The sequence below is a fragment of the Agelaius phoeniceus genome, unplaced genomic scaffold, assembly GCF_051311805.1.
Source record: "Agelaius phoeniceus isolate bAgePho1 unplaced genomic scaffold, bAgePho1.hap1 Scaffold_444, whole genome shotgun sequence".
Lineage (NCBI taxonomy): Eukaryota > Metazoa > Chordata > Aves > Passeriformes > Icteridae > Agelaius > Agelaius phoeniceus.
In genome coordinates, this window is record NW_027510014.1 from 30,829 (window position 1) to 51,212 (window position 20,384).

General features: G+C 63.1%; 1 protein-coding gene across 1 annotated transcript; it reads right to left on the reverse strand.

The window, feature by feature from the left end:
- Positions 1-1,755: 1,755 nt before the first annotated feature.
- Positions 1,756-20,085, reverse strand: LOC143693239 (cytochrome P450 11B, mitochondrial-like). Its single transcript, XM_077173232.1, is given in 11 exon segments — positions 1,756-2,637; positions 4,082-4,273; positions 5,584-5,662; positions 7,385-7,445; positions 7,529-7,655; positions 10,780-10,922; positions 14,727-14,930; positions 15,871-15,898; positions 15,900-16,071; positions 18,117-18,272; positions 19,967-20,085. Coding segments are annotated over 11 exon segments (1,395 nt in total). The 3' UTR covers positions 1,756-2,523.
- Between the last annotated feature and the right edge of the window lie 299 nt (positions 20,086-20,384).

Here is a 20,384-nt window from a genome sequence, read left to right on the forward strand (position 1 = left end):
TTTGGCAAAATTTGAGGACATTTGGGTGAATTTGGGTGGGTTTGGGGGGATTTGATGGGAATTTGGGGGAGTTTATGGGGGAATTGGGGGAGAATTTGGGGGGATTTGGGGGAAATTAGGGGGGTTTGAGGGGGATTTTGGGGGAATTTGTGGGGAATTTTGGGGGGCTTGAGGGGGATTTGGCAAAATTTGGGACATTTTAGGGGAATTTGGGGGATTTCGGAGGAATTTGGGGGGGTTGTGGCGATTTAAGGGGAATTTGAGGGAATTTAGGCAATTTGGAGGGATTTAGAGGAATTTGGGGGATTTTGGGCGGATTTAGGGGAGATTTGAGGGGAGTTTGGGGGGATTTGGAAAGGATTTGGGGAAGTTTGGGGGATTTGAGTGGATTTGGGGGAATTCAGGGAGAATTTGCGGGAGGGTTTGGGGAGATTTGAGGGGGATTTGGGGAATTTTTGGGGGGTTTTGAGGGTCCTTGATGGGGGTTGGGGGGGTTTTGAAGGGTTTTGGGGGATCTTTGAGGGGTTTTGGGGAATCTTTGGGTGAGTTTTAGGGAATTTTGGGGGGCAGGGAGGGGTCAACAGGAGCCCCCCACCCCCCCAAGCTGAGCCAGCGCTGTGCCTGCAACTCGACTTTATTGGGTTGTTCCGGGCTGCTCATTTGCATGTGATTTGCATATGATTTACATGTGATTTGCATAACAGATGGTGCCTCTCGGAGTGGGGGATGTGGGGTCCTGCCCCACCCCCACCCCACAGAGTTTCTCATGGAGTGACCCCAGTGACCAATGAGTGACCACTGAGTGACCAGTGAGTGACCAGGGAGTGACCAATGAGTGACCCCAGTGACCAGGAAGTGACCAGTGAGTGACCAATGAGTGACCAGGGACTGACCCCACTGACCCAGAGTGACCAATGAGTGACCAATGAGTGACCCCAGTGACCACTGAGTGACCACAGAGTGACCAGGGAGTGACCCCACTGACACAGAGTGACCAATGAGTGACCACAGAGTGACTCCAGTGACCACTGAGTGACCACTGAGTGACCACTGAGTGACCAGGGAGCGACCACTGAGTGACCACTGGGTGACCCCAGTGACCAATGAGTGACCACTGAGTGACCAGGGAGCGACCACTGAGTGACCAATGAGTGACCACTGAGTGACCCCAGTGACCACTGAGTGACCCCTGAGTGACCACAGAGTGACCACAGAGTGCCCAGGGAGTGACCCCAGTGACCACTGAGTGACCATGAGTGACCAATGAGGGACCCCAGTGACCCCAGTGACCAGGGAGTGACCAGTGAGTGACCCCAGTGACCCCTGAGTGACCACTGAGTGACCACTGAGTGACCAGTGAGTGACCCCAGTGACCCCTGAGTGACCAATGAGTGACCAAGGACTGACTAGGGAGTGACCAATGAGTGACCCCAGTGACCACAGAGTGACCACAGAGTGACCAATGAGTGACCAGGGACTGACCCCACTGACCCAGAGTGACCACTGAGTGACCACTGAGTGACCCCAGTGACCACTGAGTGACCAGGGAGTGACCACTGAGTGACCAGGGAGTGACCCCACTGACACAGAGTGACCAGTGAGTGACCCCAGTGACCCCTCAGTAACCCTGAGTCACCACTGAGTGACCCCTCAATGACCCCAGTGACCAATGAGTGACCCTGAGTGACCAGAGTGACCAATGAGTGACCACTGAGTGACCCCAGTGACCCCTGAGTGACCACTGAGTGACCACTGAGTGACCACTGAGTGACCATGAGTGACCCCAGTGACCCCTGAGTGACCAATGAGTGACCAGGGACTGACTAGGGAGTGACCAATGAGTGACCCCAGTGACCACAGAGTGACCACAGAGTGACCAATGAGTGACCAGGGACTGACCCCACTGACCCAGAGTGACCACTGAGTGACCACTGAGTGACCACTGAGTGACCCCAGTGACCCCAGTGACCAGTGAGTGACCACAGAGTGACCAGGGAGTGACCCCACTGACACAGAATGACCAGTGAGTGACCCCAGTGACCCCTCAGTAACCCTGAGTCACCCCTCAATGACCCCAGTGACCACTGAGTGACCAATGAGTGACCACAGAGTGACCACTGGGTGACCAATGAGTGACAAATGAGTGACCCTGAGTGACCCCAGTGACCCCAGTGAGTGACCAGTGAGTGACCGGTGAATGACCCCAGTGACCCCAGTGAGTGCCCAATGGGTGCCCGGCGGTCACTGGAGGGCGCGGAAGGTCAGCAGGGGCGATTTCTCGGGCATGAGGATGAAGCGGAACACGGTCGGGACGTCCCTGACCCTGAGTGACCAGTGAATGACCCCAGTGACCCCAGTGAGTGACCAATGGGTGCCCAGCGGTCACTGGAGGGCGCGGAAGGTCAGCAGGGGCGATTTCTCGGGCATGAGGATGAAGCGGAACACGGTCGGGACGTCCCTGACCCTGAGTGACCAGTGAATGACCCCAGTGACCCCAGTGAGTGACCAATGGGTGCCCGGCGGTCACTGGAGGGCACGGAAGGTCAGCAGGGGCGATTTCTCGGGCATGAGGATGAAGCGGAACACGGTCGGGACGTCCTCGCTGGACACGGCCTCGATGCTGAAGTTGCTCAGGACCTGCGGGGGTCAGCCAGGGAGGGTTTGGGTCAAAATGAGGAGATTTTGGGTCAAACCAAGGTTTTGGGTCAAAATAAGGAGATTTTGGGTCAAACCAAGGTTTTGGGTCATTCCAAGATGGTTTTGGGTCAAGACAAGGTTTCGGGTCAAGACAAGGAGGTTTTGGGTCAATCCCAGCTTTTGGGTCAGACCAATGAGGTTTTGGGTCAAACTGAGCTAGTTTTGGGTCAAATCGAGAGAGTTTGGGGTCAAGCTAAGAAGGTTTTGGGTCAAGTCAAGGTTTTGGGTCAAACCAAGGTTTTGGGTCAAGTCAAGAGGGATTTGGGTCAAGCTGAGATGGTTTTGGGTCAAGACAAGGAGGTTTTGGGTCAAAATGAGCTGGTTTTGGGTCAAAATGAGCTGGTTTTCGGTCAAGCCAAGGTTTTGGGCCAGCCAAGGTGGTTTTGGGTCAAAATGAGCGGATTTTGGGTCATGTCAAGGTTTCGGGTCAAGGCGAGGTTTTGGGTCAAATTGAGATAGTCTTGGGTCAGTCAAGTTGGTTTTGGGTCAAAATGAGATGGTTTGGGGTCAAGCCAAGGTTTTGGTTCAAGCCAAGGAGGTTTTGTGTCAAGCTGAGGAGGTTTTGGGTGAAATCAAGATGATTTTGGGTCAAATCAAGGTTTTGGGTCAAGCCTAGAGGGTTTTGGATCAAACTGAGCTGGTTTGGGGTCAAGCCAAGGAGGTTTTGGGTCAAGGAAAGACCTTGCTGGGTCAAGCCAAGACTTTGGGTCAAGCCAAGGTATCGTTGGATCAAATCAACTGGCTCATCTAAGACCTCGTTGGGTCAAACCAACCCCTCCTTGAATCCCCCCAAGCCATTGGATCAAACCAAGACCTCGTTGGGTCAAGCCAAGCCATGGTTGGGTCAAGACTTTGGGTCAAGGCAAGGTATCCTTGGGTCCAGCCAAGACTTTGGGTCAAGCCAAGACCTTGTTGGCTCATCCAAGACCTCATTGGGTCAAACCAACCCCTCCTTGAATCCCCCCAAGCTGTTGGGTCAAACCAAGACCTTGGGTCAAGTTAAGACTTCATTGGGTCAAGCCAAGACCTTTGGCTCATCAAGACCTCATTGGGTCCATCCAAGACCTTGGGTCAAGCCAAGACTTCATTGGGTCAAGCCAAGACCTTGGGTCAAGCCAAGAGTTCATTGGGTCAAGCCAAGAGTTCATTGGGTCAAGCCAAGACCTCATTGGGTCAAGCCAAGACATCATTGGGTCAATCCAAGACTTTGGCTCATCCAAGACCTCATTGGGTCAAACCAACCCCCCTCAAATCCCCCCAAGCTGTTGGGTCACACCAAGACCTCGTTGGGTCAAACCAGGACCTCATTGGCCGAACCCGACCCACCCATGGGTCCCAGTCCCCCCAGCCCCGGGCACGGGGGCGCTGTGGGTGCCCCACTCACGTGCGCCAGGAACAGCATCATCTCGGCCTCGGCCAGGCGCCGGCCGATGCACTGGCGCGCGCCGAAGCCAAAGGCCAAGGCCTTGAAGGTGGTGTCGTCCTTGCCGAGCCAGCGCCGCGGGTCGTAGCGCTCGGGGTGCGGGAAGACGTCGGGGCAGCGCCCCATGGCGTAGAGCGCCACCTGGCACAGCGTCTGCCGGACAGGCCGGGGTCGGCGGCAGGGCAGGGCTTGGGGCCAGGCCAAGGCATGGGTGGGTCCAGCCAAGGCATGGGTGGGTCAAGCCAAGACTTTGGGTTTAACCAAGAGGTTGTTGGGTCAAGCCAAGGCATAGTTGAGTCAAGCCAAGGCATGGTTGGGTCAAGCCAAGATTTTGGGTTTAACCAAGAGGTTGTTGGGTCAAGCCAAGGCATAGCTGAGTCAAGCCAAGCCATGGTTGGGTCAAGCCAAGACTTTGGGTTGAACCAAGACGTTGTTGGGTCAAGCCAACCCATGGTTGTATCAAGCCAAGACCTCATTGGGTCAAACGAAGCCATGGTTGGGTCAAACGAAGCCATGGTTGGGTCAAGCCAAGCCATGGTTGAGTCAAGCCAAGACTTTGGGTTGAACCAAGAGGTTGTTGGGTCAAGCCAAAACCTCATTGGGTCAAGCCAAGCCATGGTTGAGTCAAGCCAAGACTCTTAGTCAAGCCAAGACCTCATTGGGTTGAACCAAGAGGTTGTTGGGTCAAGCCAAGTCTTTGGGTCAAGCCAAGACCTTCAGCCGATCTAAGACCTCGTTGGGTCAAGCCAACACCTCATTGGCTCAATCCATGACCTCGTAAGGTCAAGCCAAGCCATGGTTGGGTCAACCCAAGGCTTTGGGTCAAGTCATGACTTTGGATCAAGCCAAGACATTGGGTCAATCCAAGAACTTGTTGGGTCAAGCCAAGACCCCACTGGACCAAATCAAGGCCTCATTGGGCCAAGTCAAGCCATGGTTGAGTCAAGTCAAGTCTTTGGGTCAAGCCAAGGCCTCACTGGGCCAAGCCAAGACTTCATTGGGTCAACCAAAGGCTTTGGGTCAAGCCAAGAACTTGTTGGGTCAAGCCAACACCTCACTGGCCAAGCCAACACCTCATTGGGTCAAGCCAAGACCTTCTTGGGTCAAGCCAAGACCTTTGGCTCATCCAAGACCTCATTGGGTCAAACCAACCCCTCCTTGAATCCCCCCAAGCTGTTGGGTCAAACCAAGACCTCGTTGGTCAAGCCAAGACCTCATTGGGTCAAGCCAAGACCTCATTGGTCAAGCCAAGACCTCATTGGGTCAAGCCAAGACCTCATTGGTCAAGCCAAGAGTTGACTGGGTCAAGCCAAGACCTCATTGGTCAAGCCAAGGCATGGCTGGGCCAAGTCAAGCTGTGGTTGGGTCAAGTCATGACTTTGGGCCAAGCCAAGACTTTGGGTCACCCCCAGGACCCCCAGGACCCCCCAGGACCCCCCAAGAGCCCGCAGAGCCCCGCTCACCCCCGCCGGCACGCGGTAGTTGTGGAGCACCACGTCGGTGGCCGGGTAGCGCTGCACGGTGATGCCCACGGGGTACAGCCTGCACCAGTATAAACCAGTATGGACCAGTATGGACCGGTATAAACCAGTATGGACCAGTATGGACCAGTATGGACCAGTATGGACCGGTATAAACCAGTATGGACCAGTATGGACCGGTATAAACCAGCAAGGACCAGTACAGACTGGTATGGACCAGTATGGACCGATATAAACCAGTACAGACCGGTACAGACCAGAATGGACCAGTAGGAACCAGTGTGGACCAGTATGGACCGGTACAGACCAGTATGGACCAGTATGGCAGCTCCACCCGCCTAGTGCCCCCCAACCCCACTGGGACCCCCCAGTACCTCCCAGCCCTCCCAGTCTATCCCAGTCTGTCCCAGTTTGGTCCCAGTCCCCTCCCAATCCCTCCCAGTCCATCCCAGTTTGGTCCCAGTCCCCTTCCAATCCCTCCCAGTCCATCCCAGTTTCCTCCCAGTTCCATCCCAGTCCCTCCAGTTTGGTCCCAGTTTGGTCCCAGTCCCCCTAGTCCTTCCCAGTGCATCCCAGTGCATCCCAGTCCCTCCAGTTTGGTCCCAGTATATCCCAGTCCCTCCAGTTTGGTCCCAGTCCCTCCCAGTTTGGTCCCAGTCCCCCCCCAGTCCCTCCCAGTTTGGTCCCAGTCCCCCCCCAGTCCCTCCAGTTTGGTCCCAGTCCTCCCAGTTTGGTCCCAGTCCCCCCCCAGTCCCTCCCAGTTTGGTCCCAGTCCCCCCCCCCAGTCCCTCCCAGTTTGGTCCCAGTCCCTCTGAGTCCATCCAGTATATCCCAGTCCCTCCCAGTCCCTCCCAGTTTGGTCGCAGTCCATCCCAGTCCCCCCTAGTCCCATCCCAGTCCCATCCCAGTCCCTCCAGTCCCTCTCAGTCCCCCCCAGTCCCCCCCAGTCCCTCCCAGTCCCCCCCAGTCCCTCCCAGTCCCTCCCAGTCCCATCCCAGTCCCTCCCAGTTTGGCCCAGTCCCTCCCAGTCCCTCCCAGTCCCATCCCAGTCCCTCCCAGTCGATCCCAGTCCCATCCCAGTCCATTCCCAGTTCCCTCCCAGTCCCTCCCAGTTTGATCCCAGTCCCATCCCAGTCCCCTCCCAGTCGATCCAGTCCCATCCCAGTCCCATCCCAGTCCCATCCCAGTCCCTCCCAGTCCATCCCAGTCCCTCCCAGTCCCTCCCAGTTCCCCCCAGTCCCTCCCAGTCCCTCCCAGTCCCTCCCAGTTTGGCCCCAGTCCCTCCCAGTCCCTCCCAGTCCCATCCCAGTCCCTCCAGTCGATCCCAGTCCCATCCCAGTCCATTCCCAGTTCCCTCCCAGTCCCTCCCAGTTTGGTCCAGTCCCTCCCAGTCCCTCCCAGTCTCCCCAGTCCCTCCCAGTCCCCCCCAGTCCCATCCCAGTCCCATCCCAGTCCCTCCCAGTCCCATCCCAGTCCCTCCCAGTCCCTCCCAGTCCCCCCAGTCCCTCCCAGTTCCCCCCAGTCCCTCCCAGTCCTCCCAGTCCCTCCCAGTTGGCCCAGTCCCTCCCAGTCCCTCCCAGTCCTCCAGTCCACCCGTCCCTCCCAGTCGATCCCAGTCCCATCCCAGTCCATTCCCAGTTCCCTCCCAGTCCCTCCCAGTTTGGTCCCAGTCCCTCCCAGTCCCTCCCAGTCCCCCCCAGTCCATCCCAGTTCCCTCCCAGTCCCATCCCAGTCCCTCCCAGTCCCTCCCAGTCCCCCCAGTCCCGCGGTGCCCCTCGCCCACCTCAGGGTCTCTTTGATGGCCGCTCTCAGCAGCGGGAGGGCCCCGAGCAGCTCGGGCAGGGCTCGCGTGCCCCCCCCCGCGCCCCCCCCGGAGCTGGGGGGGACCCCGGGACTGGGGGGGGGGACCCCCGGAACTGGGGGGGACCCCGGAACTGGGGGGACCCCGGAACTGGGGGGACCCCCCCGGCCGCGCGCAGCTCCTCCCGCAGCGCCCGCTGCACGCCCGGGTTCCGGCCCAGCTCAAACAGCGTGAACAGCAGCGGGATCGCCGTCTGAAGGGGGGGGGGAGGGATGAGAGACCCCCCAAAACACCCCGGGATCCCCCAGAACAGCCCGGGACCCCCAAAACAGCCCCGGGACCCCCAGAACAGACCCAGCTCAAATATCCAAAAATCCCCCCAAAACCCCCCCAAAACATCCCCAGCTCGAGCAGCGTGAACAGCAGCGGGATCGCCGTCTAATGGGGGGGACAGGGATGAGAGACCCCCAAAAAACACCCCCGGGACCCCCAAAACAGCCCCGGGACCCCCCAGAACAGACCCGGCTCCAAAATCCCTGATAAACCCCCCCAAAACATCCCCAGCTGGAGCAGCGTGAACAGCAGCGGGATCGCCGTCTAATGGGGGGGGGCAGGGATGAGAGACCCCCAAAAACACCCCCGGGACCCCCAAAACACCCCCGGGACCCCCCAAAACACCAAAACACCCCCAGCTCAAACAGCGTGAACAGCAGCGGGATCGCTGTCTAATGGGGGGGGCAGGGATGAGAGACCCCCCCGGGACCCCCAAAAACACCCCCGGGACCCCCCCAAAACACCCCCGGGACCCCCAAAACACCCCCGGGACCCCCCGGCTCCAAAATCCCAAAAATCCCCCCCAAAACATCCCCAAAACACCCCCAGCTCGAACAGCAGCGGGATCGCCGTCTAATGGGGGGGCAGGGATGAGAGACCCCCCAAAAACACCCCCGGGACCCCCCAAAAACACCCCCGGACCCCCAGAACAGCCCCGGGACCCCCAGAACAGCCCCAGGACCCCCAAAACAGCCCCGGGACCCCCAGAACACCCCCGGGACCGCCAGAACAGCCCCGGGACCCCCAAAAACACCCCCGGGATCCCCAAAAAACACCCCCGGGACCCCCAGAACAGCCCCGGGACCCCCAAGCTCCAAAATCCCTGATAAACCCCCCAAAACACCCCCAAAACATCTGAGAGACCCCCAAAAACACCGCCGGGACCCCCAAAACACCCCCGGGACCCCCAAAACAGCCCCAGGACCCCCAGAACAGCCCCGGGACCCCCTGCTCCAAAATCCCCCCGCAGATTCCCCCCATGTGCCCCCTAAACCCATTCTGGGTGCCTCCCCCCACCCCAAATCCCCCCAGACTCCCCCGGTGCCCCCCCCCGATGCCTCACGGTGTCCCCCCCACCCCAAATTCCCCTTAAATCCCCCCAAACCCCCCAAAAATCCCCCCCAAATCCCCTTCGGGTGCCCCTTTGGAGCCCCCCTGGGAGTCTCACGGTGTCCCCCCACCCCAAAGCCCCCAAAATCCCCCAAAAATCCCCCAAAAATCCGCCCCAAACCCCTCCAAACCTCCCCCTCCACCCCAAATCCCCCCAGATTTCCCCCAAATCCCCTTCGGGTGCCCCCCCCGTTTCTCCCAGTGCCCCCCGGGGTCTCACGGTGCCCGCGCCGCCCCAAATCCCCCCAAAATCCCCCAAATGTCCTCCCCAAAGCCCCCTCTAAACTCCCTCTGGTGCCCCAAATCCCCCAAAATCCCCCAAATTTCCCCCAAATCCCCCCAAATTTCCCGCAAATCCCTTCAGGTGCCCCCTCGTTTCTCCCGGTGCCCCCAATCCCGGGGGTCTCACGGTGTCTGCGCCGCCCCAAACACCCCAAACCCCCATCTAAACTCCTTCTGGGTGCCCCAAATTTCCTCCAAATCCCCCCAAATTTCCCCCAAATTCCCCCCTCAAATTTCCCCCAAATCCCCCCCAAATTTCCCCCAAATCCCCTTCGGGTGCCCCCTCGTTTCTTCCGGTGCCCCCTCCCGGGGGTCTCCCGGTGTCCGCGCGCCCCAAATCTCCCAAAAATCCCCCCCAAACTCCCTCTGGGTGCCCCAAATCCCCCCAAAATCTCCCCCAAATCCCCCCCAAATCCCCTTCGGTGCCCCCCCACCCCAAATCCCCCAAATCCCCCAAAAATCGCCCAAATCTCCTCCCCAAACCCCTCTAAACTCCCTCTGGGTGCCCAAATCCCCCCAAATCCCCCCCAAATCCCCTTCGCGTGCCCCCCCGGTGCCCCCAATCCCGGGGGTCTCACGGTGTCTGCGCCGCCAGAAATCCCCCCCAAAATCCCCCAAAACCCCCTCTAATCCTCCTCTCTCTGCCCCAAACCCCCCAAAATCCCCCCAAAATCCCCCCCAAATCCCCTTCGGGTGTTCCCACGGTGTCCCCCCCGCCCCAAATTAATCCCAAAAAGGCTCCAAATCTCCTCCCCAAACCCCCTCTAAACTCCCTCTGGGTGCCCCAAATCCCCCCCAAATCCCCCCCAAATTCCCCCAAATCCCTTCGCTTGTCCCCCCGGTGCCCCCAATCCCGGGGGTCTCCCGGTGTCTGCGCCGCCAGAAATCCCCCCCAAAACCCCCCTCTAATCCTCCTCTCTCTGCCCCAAACCCCCCAAAATCCTCCCCAAAATCCCCCCCAAATCCCTTTCGGGTGTTCCCACGTTGTCCCCCCCGCCCCAAATTAACCCCAAAAAGGCTCCAAATCTCCCCCCCAAACCCCCTCTAAACTCCCTCTGGGTGCCCCAAATTTCCCCCCCAAATCTCCCCCAAATTCCCCCCAAATCCCCTTCGGGTGCTCCCCCGGTTCCCCGGTGCCCCCCGCGGGGGGGTCTCACATTGTCCGCCCCGCCCAAATCCCCAAAAATCCCCCTAAACCCCCTCTAAACTCCCTCTGGGTGCCCCAAATTTCCCCAAAATCTCCCCCAAATTCCCCCCAAATCCCCTTCGGGTGCTCCCCTGGTTCCGGTGCCCCCCCCGGTGCCGGTGCCCCCCCCAATCCCGGGGGTCTCCCGGTGTCCCCCCCACCCCAAATCCCCCCTAAATCCTCCCCCAAAGCCCCAAAACCCCCAAAAATTCCCCCCAAACCCCCTCTAATCCTCCTCTCTCTGCCCCAAACCCCCCAAAATCCCCCCCAGATTTCCCCAAATCCCCTTCGGGTGCCCCCCCCCCGTTTCTCCCGCTTCCCCCGGTGCCCTCACGGTGTCCACGCCGCCCCAAACTCCCTCTGGGTGCCCCAAATTCCCCCCAAATTTCCCCCAAATCCCCTTCGGGTGCCCCCCCGTTTCCCCCGGTGTCCCCCCCCGGTTCCCCCGGTGCCCTCACGGTGTCACGCCGCCCGCGGTGAACTCGGTGACGTTGGCTTTGATGGAGGGCAGGGGGAGCTGCCCCTGCAGCAGCAGCTCCGCCAGGACCCCCCCGCCGGCGACCCCTCCCCGGCAAAACTCCCGGTACAGCCGCTGGATGCTCCGGTCAGCTGCGGTTAACGGGGGGGAGCGGTAAATGGGGGGCACCGGGACCCCCGGGATTGGGGGAGCACCGGGACCCCCGGGATTGGGGCACAGGGACCCCCGGGATTGGGGGGGACACAGGGACCCCCACCCCGGTACAGCCGCTGGATGCTCCGGTCAGCTGCGGGATCGATGGGGGGCACGGTAAATGGGGGTACAGGGACCCCCGGGATTGGGCATAACGGGACCCCCGGGACTGGGACACCGGGACCCCCGGGACTGGGGATAACGGGGACCCCCACCCCGGTACAGCCGCTGGATGCTCCGGTCAGCTGCGGTAAATGGGGGGGACACGGTAAATGGGGGTACAGGGACCCCCGGGATTGGGGCATAACGGGATCCTCCCCGGTACAGCCGCTGGATGCTCCGGTCAGCTGCGGGATTGATGGGGGGAGCGGTAAAGGGGGGTACAGGGACCCCCGGGATTGGGGGGGACACAGGGACCCCCGGGATTGGGGGATAACGGGATCCCCCCCCCCCGGTACAGCCGCTGGATGCTCCGTCAGCTGCGGGATTAACGGGGGGCACGGTAAATGGGGGTACCGGGACCCCCGGGATTGGGGCATAACGGGATCCCCGGGACTGGGACACAGGACCCCCGGGATTGGGGCACAGGGACCCCCGGGATTGGGGCATAACGGGGATCCCCCCCCGGTACAGCCGCTGGATGCTCCAGTCAGCTGCAGTTAATGGGGGGCACGGTAAATGGGGGGGGAACCGGGACCCCCGGGACTGGGGCACCGGGACCCCCGGGATTGGGGGGGACACAGGGACCCCCGGATTGGGGCACCGGGACCCCCGGGACTGGGGCACAGGGACCCCCGGGATTGGGGCATAACGGGGATCCCCCCCGGTACAGCCGCTGGATGCTCCGGTCAGCTGCGGATCGATGGGGGGAGCGGTAAATGGGGCACCGGGACCCCGGGATTGGGGGATAACGGGGATCCCCGGGATTGGGGCATAACGGGGATCCCCCCCCGGTACAGCCGCTGGATGCTCCGGTCAGCTGCGGTTAACGGGGGGGAGCGGTAAATGGGGTACAGGGACCCTCGGGATTGGGGGGGACACAGGACCCCCGGGATTGGGGCACAGGGACCCCCGGGATTGGGGGGGACACAGGGACCCCCGGGACTGGGGGATAACGGGACCCCCACCCCGGTACAGCCGCTGGATGCTCCGGTCAGCTGCGGTTAACGGGGGGCAGAACGGTAAATGGGGGGTACCGGGACCCCCGGGATTGGGGGGACACAAGGGACCCCCCCCCGGTACAGCCGCTGGATGCTCCAGTCAGCTGCGGGATTGATGGGGGGGAGCGGTAAATGGGGGTACAGAGACCCCCGGGATTGGGGGGAGGCACCGGGACCCCCGGGTTTGGGGGGGACACAGGGACCCCCGGGACTGGGGGATAACGGGGATCCCCCCCCGGTACAGCCGCTGGATGCTCCGGTCAGCTGCGGGATCGATGGGGGGGCACGGTAAATGGGGGTACAGGACCCCCGGGATTGGGGGATAACGGGGATCCCCCCCTGTCAGCTGCGGTTAATGGGGGGAGCGGTAAATGGGGGCACAGGGATCCCCGGGACTGGGGCATAACGGGGACCCCCGGGACTGGGGGATAACGGGGATCCCCCCCCGGTCAGCTGCGATTAATGGGGGGGCACGATAAATGGGGGGGCACCGGGACCCCCGGGACTGGGGGATAACGGGGATCCCCCCCCGGTCAGCTGCGGTTAATGGGGGGGGGCACGGTAAATGGGGGGCACCGGGACCCCCGGGATTGGGGGGAGCACCGGGACCCCCATTCTGAGCCCCCCCCCCACCCTTGGAGTGTCCCAGTTCTGGGGGGGGGCACCGGGACCCCCGAGATTGGGGGGCACCCGGACCCCCACCCTGACCCCCAAACCCGGGGGTCCCGGTGCCCCCCCCCCCCTCCCCCCAAAATTGAGACACCCAAGGATGGGGGGGGAGTTCGGGGGTGGGCTCGGGGTGGGGGTCCCGGGGTGCCGCTTCCCCCCCCCAGAATTGGGACCCCCAAAGGTGAGGGGGGCTCAGGGTGGGGGTCGCACAGGGTGGGGGTCTCATGAAGGGGGGGGTCCCTGGGGTTTGTGGGGTGACCGGGGGGGGTCCTACAAGGTCCTGTAGGGTGGGTGGGGGTCTCATGGGGGGGGGGGGTCCTATGGGGCGGTCCTAGAGGGGTTGGGGTCTCATTTGGGGGGGGGGGGTCCCACGGGTTGGGGGTCCCATGGGGGGTTCCCATGGATTGGGGGGTCCCATGGGGGTGGTTCCCATGGATTGGGGGCTGCACCCCCCCTCACCGTGCCCAAAGATGGCGTCCCTATAGGGTGGGGGTCCCATAGGATGGTTCCCATGGATTGGGGGATCCCATGGGGAGGGTCCCGGGTGTGCCCCCCTCTCACCATGCCCAAAGATGGTGTCCCTATAGGGTGGGGGTCCCATGGGGGGGTTCCCATGGATTGGGGGGTCCCATTGGGGGGGTTCCCCCATTCCGGGGGTCCCATAGGGGGTGCAGCCCCCCCCCACCACCGTGCCCGAAGGTGGCGTCCCTATAGGATGGGGGTCCTATGGGGGGGTTCCCATGGATTGGGGGTCCCATAGGGTTGTCCCCCCCCCTCACCGTGCCCGAAGATGGCATCCCTAGGGTGGGGGTCTCATGGGTGGTCCCATGGATTGGGGGGGTTCCCATGGATTGGGGGGCTCCCATGGATTGGGGGATCCCATAGGGGGGTTCCCTCATTCCGGGGGTCCCATAGGGTGCAGCCCCCCCCCTCACTGTGCCCGAAGATGGTGTCCCTATAGGGTGGGGGTCTCATAGGGGGGGGTTCCCATGGATTGGGGGGGTTCCCATGGATTGGGGGGTCCCATGGGGAGGGTCCCGGGTGTGTCCCCCCCCTCTCACCGTGCCCGAAGATGGCGTCCCTATAGGGTGGGGGTATCATAGGATGGTTCCCATGGATTGGGGGATCCCATAGGGGGGTTCCCCCATTCCGGGGTCCCATGGGGGTGCAGCCCCCCTCACCATGCCCGAAGATGGCGTCCCTATAGGGTGGGGGTCCCATGGGGGGGTTCCCATGGATTGGGGGGTCCCATGGGGTGTCCCCCCCCTCACCGTGCCCGAAGATGGCGTCCCTATAGGGCGGGGGTCCCATAGGGGGGTTCCCATGGATTGGGGGTTCCCATGGGGGGTTCCCATGGATTTGGGGTCCCATAGGGGCTGCACCCCGCCCTCACCGTGCCCGAAGATGGTGTCCCTATAGGGTGAGGGTCCCATAGGGGGGTTCCCATGGATTTGGGGTCCCATGGGGTGCAGCCCCCCCTCACCGTGCCCGAAGATGGCGTCCCTATAGGGTGGGGGTATCATAGGGGGGGTTCCCATGGATTGGGGGGGTTCCCATGGATTGGGGGGGCTCCCATGGGGGTATCATAGGGGGGTTCCCATGGATTGGGGGGGTTCCCATGGATTGGGGGGGCTCCCATGGATTGGGGGATCCCATAGGGGGGTTCCCTCATTCCGGGGGTCCCATAGGGTGCAGCCCCCCCCCCCTCACTGTGCCCGAAAATGGTGTCCTATAGGGTGGGGGTCTCATAGGGGGGTTCCCATGGATTTGGGGTCCCACAAGGGCTGCACCCCCCCCTCACCGTGCCGAAGATGGTTGTCCCTATAGGGTGGGGGTCTCATAGGGTGGTTCCCATGGATTGGGGGGTGCCATGGGGGGGTTCCCATGGATTGGGGGTGCAGGCCCCCCTCTCACCGTGCCCGAAGATGGCGTCCCAGGCGCGCAGGTGGCGCTGCCAGAGCGGGGCGTGCAGGCGCAGCAGCGGCGCGGGCAGGAAGAGCAGGGGCAGGGTCGTGCTCAGCATCTCCTCCAGCGCCCCCAGGAACTCCTGCGCCCCCCGAGCCGGGGCCGAGCCCCCCAGCAGCCCCAGGCGCTCCCCGTACAGCGCGAAGCTGCTGGCTGGGGGTGGGCATGGGGGGAAATCAGCACCCCCAAATTCGGGGAGGGGGCTGGGGGTGATACCGCCCCCCCCCCCCATTTCCCACCCATTGTCAGACCCGGGGGGGTGTCCCCCACCCAGCTCCATGGGGGTCTTGGGGGAAAGTGGGGAAAAATTAGGGGAAAATGGGGGAAAAATGGGGGAAAAAATGGGGGTAAATTGGTGGGAAAAAATGGGGAAAATTGGGAAAAAATCAGAAAAAATTAGGGAAAATTGTGGGGAAAAATGGGAAAAAATTGGGGAAAAAATCAGAAAAAATCGGGGGAAATTGTGGGAAAAAATGGGGGAAAATTGTGGAAAATTGGGAAAAAATCAGAAAAAAATTGGGGAAATTTGTGGGAAAATTGTGGGAAAATTGGGGAAAAATTTGGGGTGGAGGATCCTGTTATAGACACCCCCCCCCCATCCCCTGGCGGTCCCATGGCCCCCCAAACCGGGGCTCCCATTGTCACCTCCCACCATCCTGGGGGTCCCAACACCCCCAAGCCGGGGGTCCCAGTGTCCTCCCCCATCCCCTGGGGGTCCCAGTGTCCCCCCTCCCCATCCCCTGGGTGCCCCACTGGCCCCAATTTGGGGGTCCTGGGGGTCGCACCGCCCCCCCAAGCCGGGGGTCCCATTGTCACCCCCCATCCCCTGGGGTTCCCATTGCCCCCAAGCCGGGGGTCCCAGTGTCTCCCTCCCCATTGTTTGGGGGTCCCGGGGGTCCCACCACCCCCCAAGCCGGGGGTCCCAGTGTCCCCCCCCAGCATCCCCTGGGTGTCCTGGGGGTCCCTTTGTCCCCAAGCCGGGGGTCCCAGTGTCCCCCCCCATCCCCTGGGTGTCCCGGGGGTCCCTTTGTCCCCAAGCCGGGGGTCCCACGCCCCGTCCCCATCGTTTGGGGGTCCCGGGGTCCTCTCTCACCCTCGAGGGTGAAGCGGAAGAGCAAGCGGGTGGGGGTCGATGGTCAGCGCCCCCCCGGGGGTCCCGCGCACGCGGCCCCGCAGGGACTCAGCGAAATCCCGAGCGACCGAGTCCAGGAGGGGCAGGAACTTCCGGACCCCCGAGGGCGACAGCACCGCCCGGTTCAGGGCCAGGCGGTCCGAGCGCCACGCGGGGCCGTTCCTGGGCAGGGGACATTGAGGGGACAGTGGGGACATTGGGGACATTGGGGACAGCACCGCCCGGTTCAGGGCCAGGCGGTCCGAGCGCCACGCGGGGCCGTTCCTGGGCAGGGGGACATTGAGGGGACAGTGGGGACATTGGGGACATTGGGGACAGCACCGCCCGGTTCAGGGCCAGGCGGTCCGAGCGCCACGCGGGGCCGTTCCTGGGCAGGGGACATTGAGGGGACATTGGGGACACTGAGGGGATTGGGGACAATGGGGACACTGAGGGGATTGGGGACAATGGGGACATTGGGGACAGCACCGCCCGGTTCAGGGCCAGGCGGTCCGAGCGCCACGCGGGGCCGTTCCTGGGTATGGGGACATTGAGGGGACATTGGGGGGACAGTGGGGACATTGGGGACATTGGGGACATTGAGGGGACATTGGGGACACTGGGGACACTGGGGACATTGGGGACAATGGGGACATTGGGGACAGCACCGCCCGGTTCAGGGCCAGGCGGTCCGAGCGCCACGCGGGGCCATTCCTGGGTATGGGGACATTGAGGGGGACACTGGGGACACATTGGGACAATGGGGACATTGGGGGGATTAGGGAGACGGGGGACATTGGGGGGACATTGGGGGGACACTGGGGACATTGCTCCAGCTGTGCCCTCCAGCTCCTCCCAGTGCCATCCCCAGTGTTCCCAGTGCCGTTCCCAGTGCTCCCAGTGCCTCATCCCCGTGTCCCCCAGTTCCGCCCAGTGCTCCCAGTGCTCCCAGTGCCATTCCCAGTGCCCCCAGTGCCATCCCAGTGCCCATCCCAGTGCCCATCCAGTGCGCCCAGTGCTCCCAGTGCCATTCCCAGTGCCCCCAGTGCCCATCCCAGTGCTCCCCAGTGCCCATCCCAGTGCCATTCCCAGTGCTCCCAGTGCCATTCCCAGTGCCCATCCAGTGCCCATCCCAGTGCTCCCAGTGCCATCCCCAGTGTCTCACAGCAGGAAGAGGCCACAGCAGTGGGCACGGAGGCTCTGGTGGGCGCTCCAGGCCGTGATGCCCATCCCAGTGCTCCCAGTACCCATCCCAGTGCCCCCAGTGCCCATCCCAGTGCCCATCCCAGTGGCCCCAATACCATTCCCAGTGCTCCCAGTGCCCATCCCAGTGCCCATCCCAGTGCCCATCCCAGTGCCCCCCAGTGCCATTCCCAGTGCCCATCCCAGTGCCATTCCCAGTGCCCATCCCAGTGCTCCCAGTGCCCATCCAGTGTCTCACAGCAGGAAGAGGCCGCAGCGGTGGGCACAGAGGCTCTGGTGCCTCCAGGCCGCGATGCCCATCCCAGTGCCCATCCCAGTGCCCCAGTGCCCATCCCAGTGCCCATCCCAGTGCCCCCAATACCATTCCCAGTGCCCCCAGTGCCCATCCCAGTGCTCCCAGTGTTCCCAGTGCCATCCCAGTGTCTCACAGCAGGAAGAGGCCGCAGCGGTGGGCGCGCAGGCTCCGGTGGGCGCTCCAGGCCGCGATGCCCATCCCAGTCCCCATCCCAGTGCTCCCAGTGCCCCCAGTGCCCATCCCAGTGCCCATCCCAGTGCCCCCAGTGCCCCCAGTGCCCATCCCAGTGCCCATCCCAGAGCTCCCAGTGCCCCCAGTGCCCATCCAGTGCCCATCCAGTGCCCATCCAGTGCCCATCCCAGTGCTCCCAATGCCCATCCCAGTGCTCCCAGTGCCCATCCAGTGCCCATCCCAGTGCCCATCCCAGTGCCCATCCCCAGTGCTCCCAGTGCCCATCCCAGTGCCCATCCCAGTGCTCCCAGTGTTCCCAGTGCCCATCCCAGTGCCTCCCAGTGCCCATCCCAGTGCCCCCAGTGCCATCCCAGTGTCTCACAGCAGGAAGAGCCCGCAGCGGTGGGCGCGCAGGCTCCGGTGGGCGCTCCAGGCCGCGATGCCCATCCCAGTGCCCATCCCAGTGCCATTCCCAGTGCCCATCCCAGTGCCCCCAATACCATTCCCAGTGCTCCCAGTGCCATTCCCAGTGCTCCCAGTGCCCATCCCAGTGTCTCACAGCAGGAAGAGGCCGCAGCGGTGGGCGCGCAGGCTCCGGTGGGCGCTCCAGGCCGCGATTCCCATCCTGCGCGGGAAGGGCCCCTCCGCCCGCAGCAGCTGCGCCGCGTCCCGGGGCAGGAGCACGTTCACACAGTCCAGGGAGCCCACGCGGTCCCTGCACCCCAAAAACGCACCCCAAAACCGGGATCAGGGGGTTCACACAGTCCAGGGAGCCCACGCGGTCCCTGCACCCCGAAAATGCACCCCAAAACCGGGATCAGGGGGTTCACACAGTCCAGGGAGCCCACGCGGTCCCTGCACCCCGAAAACGCACCCCAAAAACGGGATCAGGGGGTTCACACAGTCCAGGGAACCCACACGGTCCCTGCGCCCCAAAAAACACACCCCAAAAACGGGGGGGAAACAGGGTCAGGGGGTTCACACAGTCCAGGGAGCCACGCCGCCGGTCCCTGCGCCCCGAAAATGCACCCCAAAACGGGGGGGAAACAGGGTCAGGGGGTTCAAACAAGTCCAGGGAGCCCCACGCGGTCCCTGCGCCCCAAAAACGGGGAGCCCTCTTACTGGACCCCAAAATTTAGACCCCCTAATGCAGTGGACCCTTGCGATCTCTACGCCCCGAAAACGGCACCCCAAAAACGGGGGGACACGAGGTCAGGGGGTTCACACAGCCCAGGGAGCCCACGCGGTCCCTGCGCCCCAAAAACGGCACCTCAAAAACGGGGATCCCCCTCAATGGGACCCCAAAACCGGGACCCCCAGATGTAGAAACCCCTTCTCGTTCCTGCACCCCAAAAACGGGGACCCCTCTTACTGAGACCCCAAAATCTGGACCCCCTAATGCAGAGAACCCTTGCGATCTCTACGCCCCCGAAAACGGCACCCCAAAAATGCACCCCAAAAACGGGGGGGACACGGGGTCAGGGCGTTCACACAATCCAGGGAGCCACGAGGTCCCCTGCGCCCCAAAAACGGCACCTCAAAAACGGGGATCCTCCTCAATGGGACCCCAAAACCGGGACCCCAAATGTAGAGACCCCTTCTGGTCCCGGCACCCCAAAAACGGCACCCCAAAATCGGGATCGGGGGGTTCACACAGTCCAGGGAGCCCACGCGGTCTCTGCACCCCAAAAACGGGGATCCCCCTCAATGGGACCCCCAAAAACCGAGACCGCATCAGTGGGACCCCAAAACCGGGGGGGACACGGGGTCAGGGAGCCCATCCAGCCCCTGCACCCCAAAACCGGGGTCCCCCCAGCCTCGGGGGTCCCAGGACGATTTGGGGTCCGCTTTCCCCCATCCCGGGGTCCCCAATCCCCAGGACACTTTGGGGGTCTCTTGTCCCCCCTCCCCAGTGTTCCCCCAGCCCCGGGGTCCCCAGGAGGATTTTGGGGGGGTCCCCAGGAGGATTTTGGGGGGTCCGCACCTGTGGACGGGTCCCAGGCGATGGAAGCCCCCCGGGGGTCCCCTGTCCCCCCAGCCCTGGGACACTTTTGGGGTCCCCCTTTCCCCCCCTTCTGTCCCCCAGCCCCGGGGTCCCAGGAGGATTTGGGGGGGTCCCCAGGAAGATTTGGGGGGGTCCCCAGGAGGATTTGGGGGATCCCCAGGAGGATTTTGGGGGGGGGTCCCCAGGAGGATTTGGGGGTTCCCCAGGAGGATTTTGGGGGTCCGCACCTGTAGACGGGTCCGAATCCCCTGGGGGGTCCCCTGGAATCCCCCGGGGGTCCCCTGTCCCCCCAGCCCTGGGATCATTTGGGGTCCCCTTTCCCCCCTCCCCGGTGTCCCCCCAGCCCCGGGGTCCCCAGGAGGATTTTGGGGGGTCCCCAGGAGGATTTTTTGGGGTGTCCGCACCTGTAGACGGGCCCGAGGCGCTGGAATCCCCGCTCCATGCGCCGGTGGAAGTCCTGGAAGCCGCCCCGGCCCCAGAGGCTCAGCAGCGTCACCCAGCGGCTGCGCCCGGCCCGCGGCATCTCCCCGAAGGGACGGGGGCCCCCCGAGAGTGGGGGGGGAGACCCCCGAGAGTGGGGAGGAGACCCCCGGGACTGGGGAGGAGACCCCCGAGAGTGGGGGGGGAGACCCCCGGGACTGGGGAGGAGACCCCTGAGGCTGGGGGGGAGACCCCCGAGAGTGGGGAGGAGACCCCCGAGGATGGGGAGACCCCCGAGCTCAGCGCCCGCCGCGCCCCCCGGCCCCACAGCCAGCCCGGGGCTCCCATGGCTGCGGGGACCCCCAAACTGCTCCCTTTTTATCGCTGTGGGACCCCCAAACT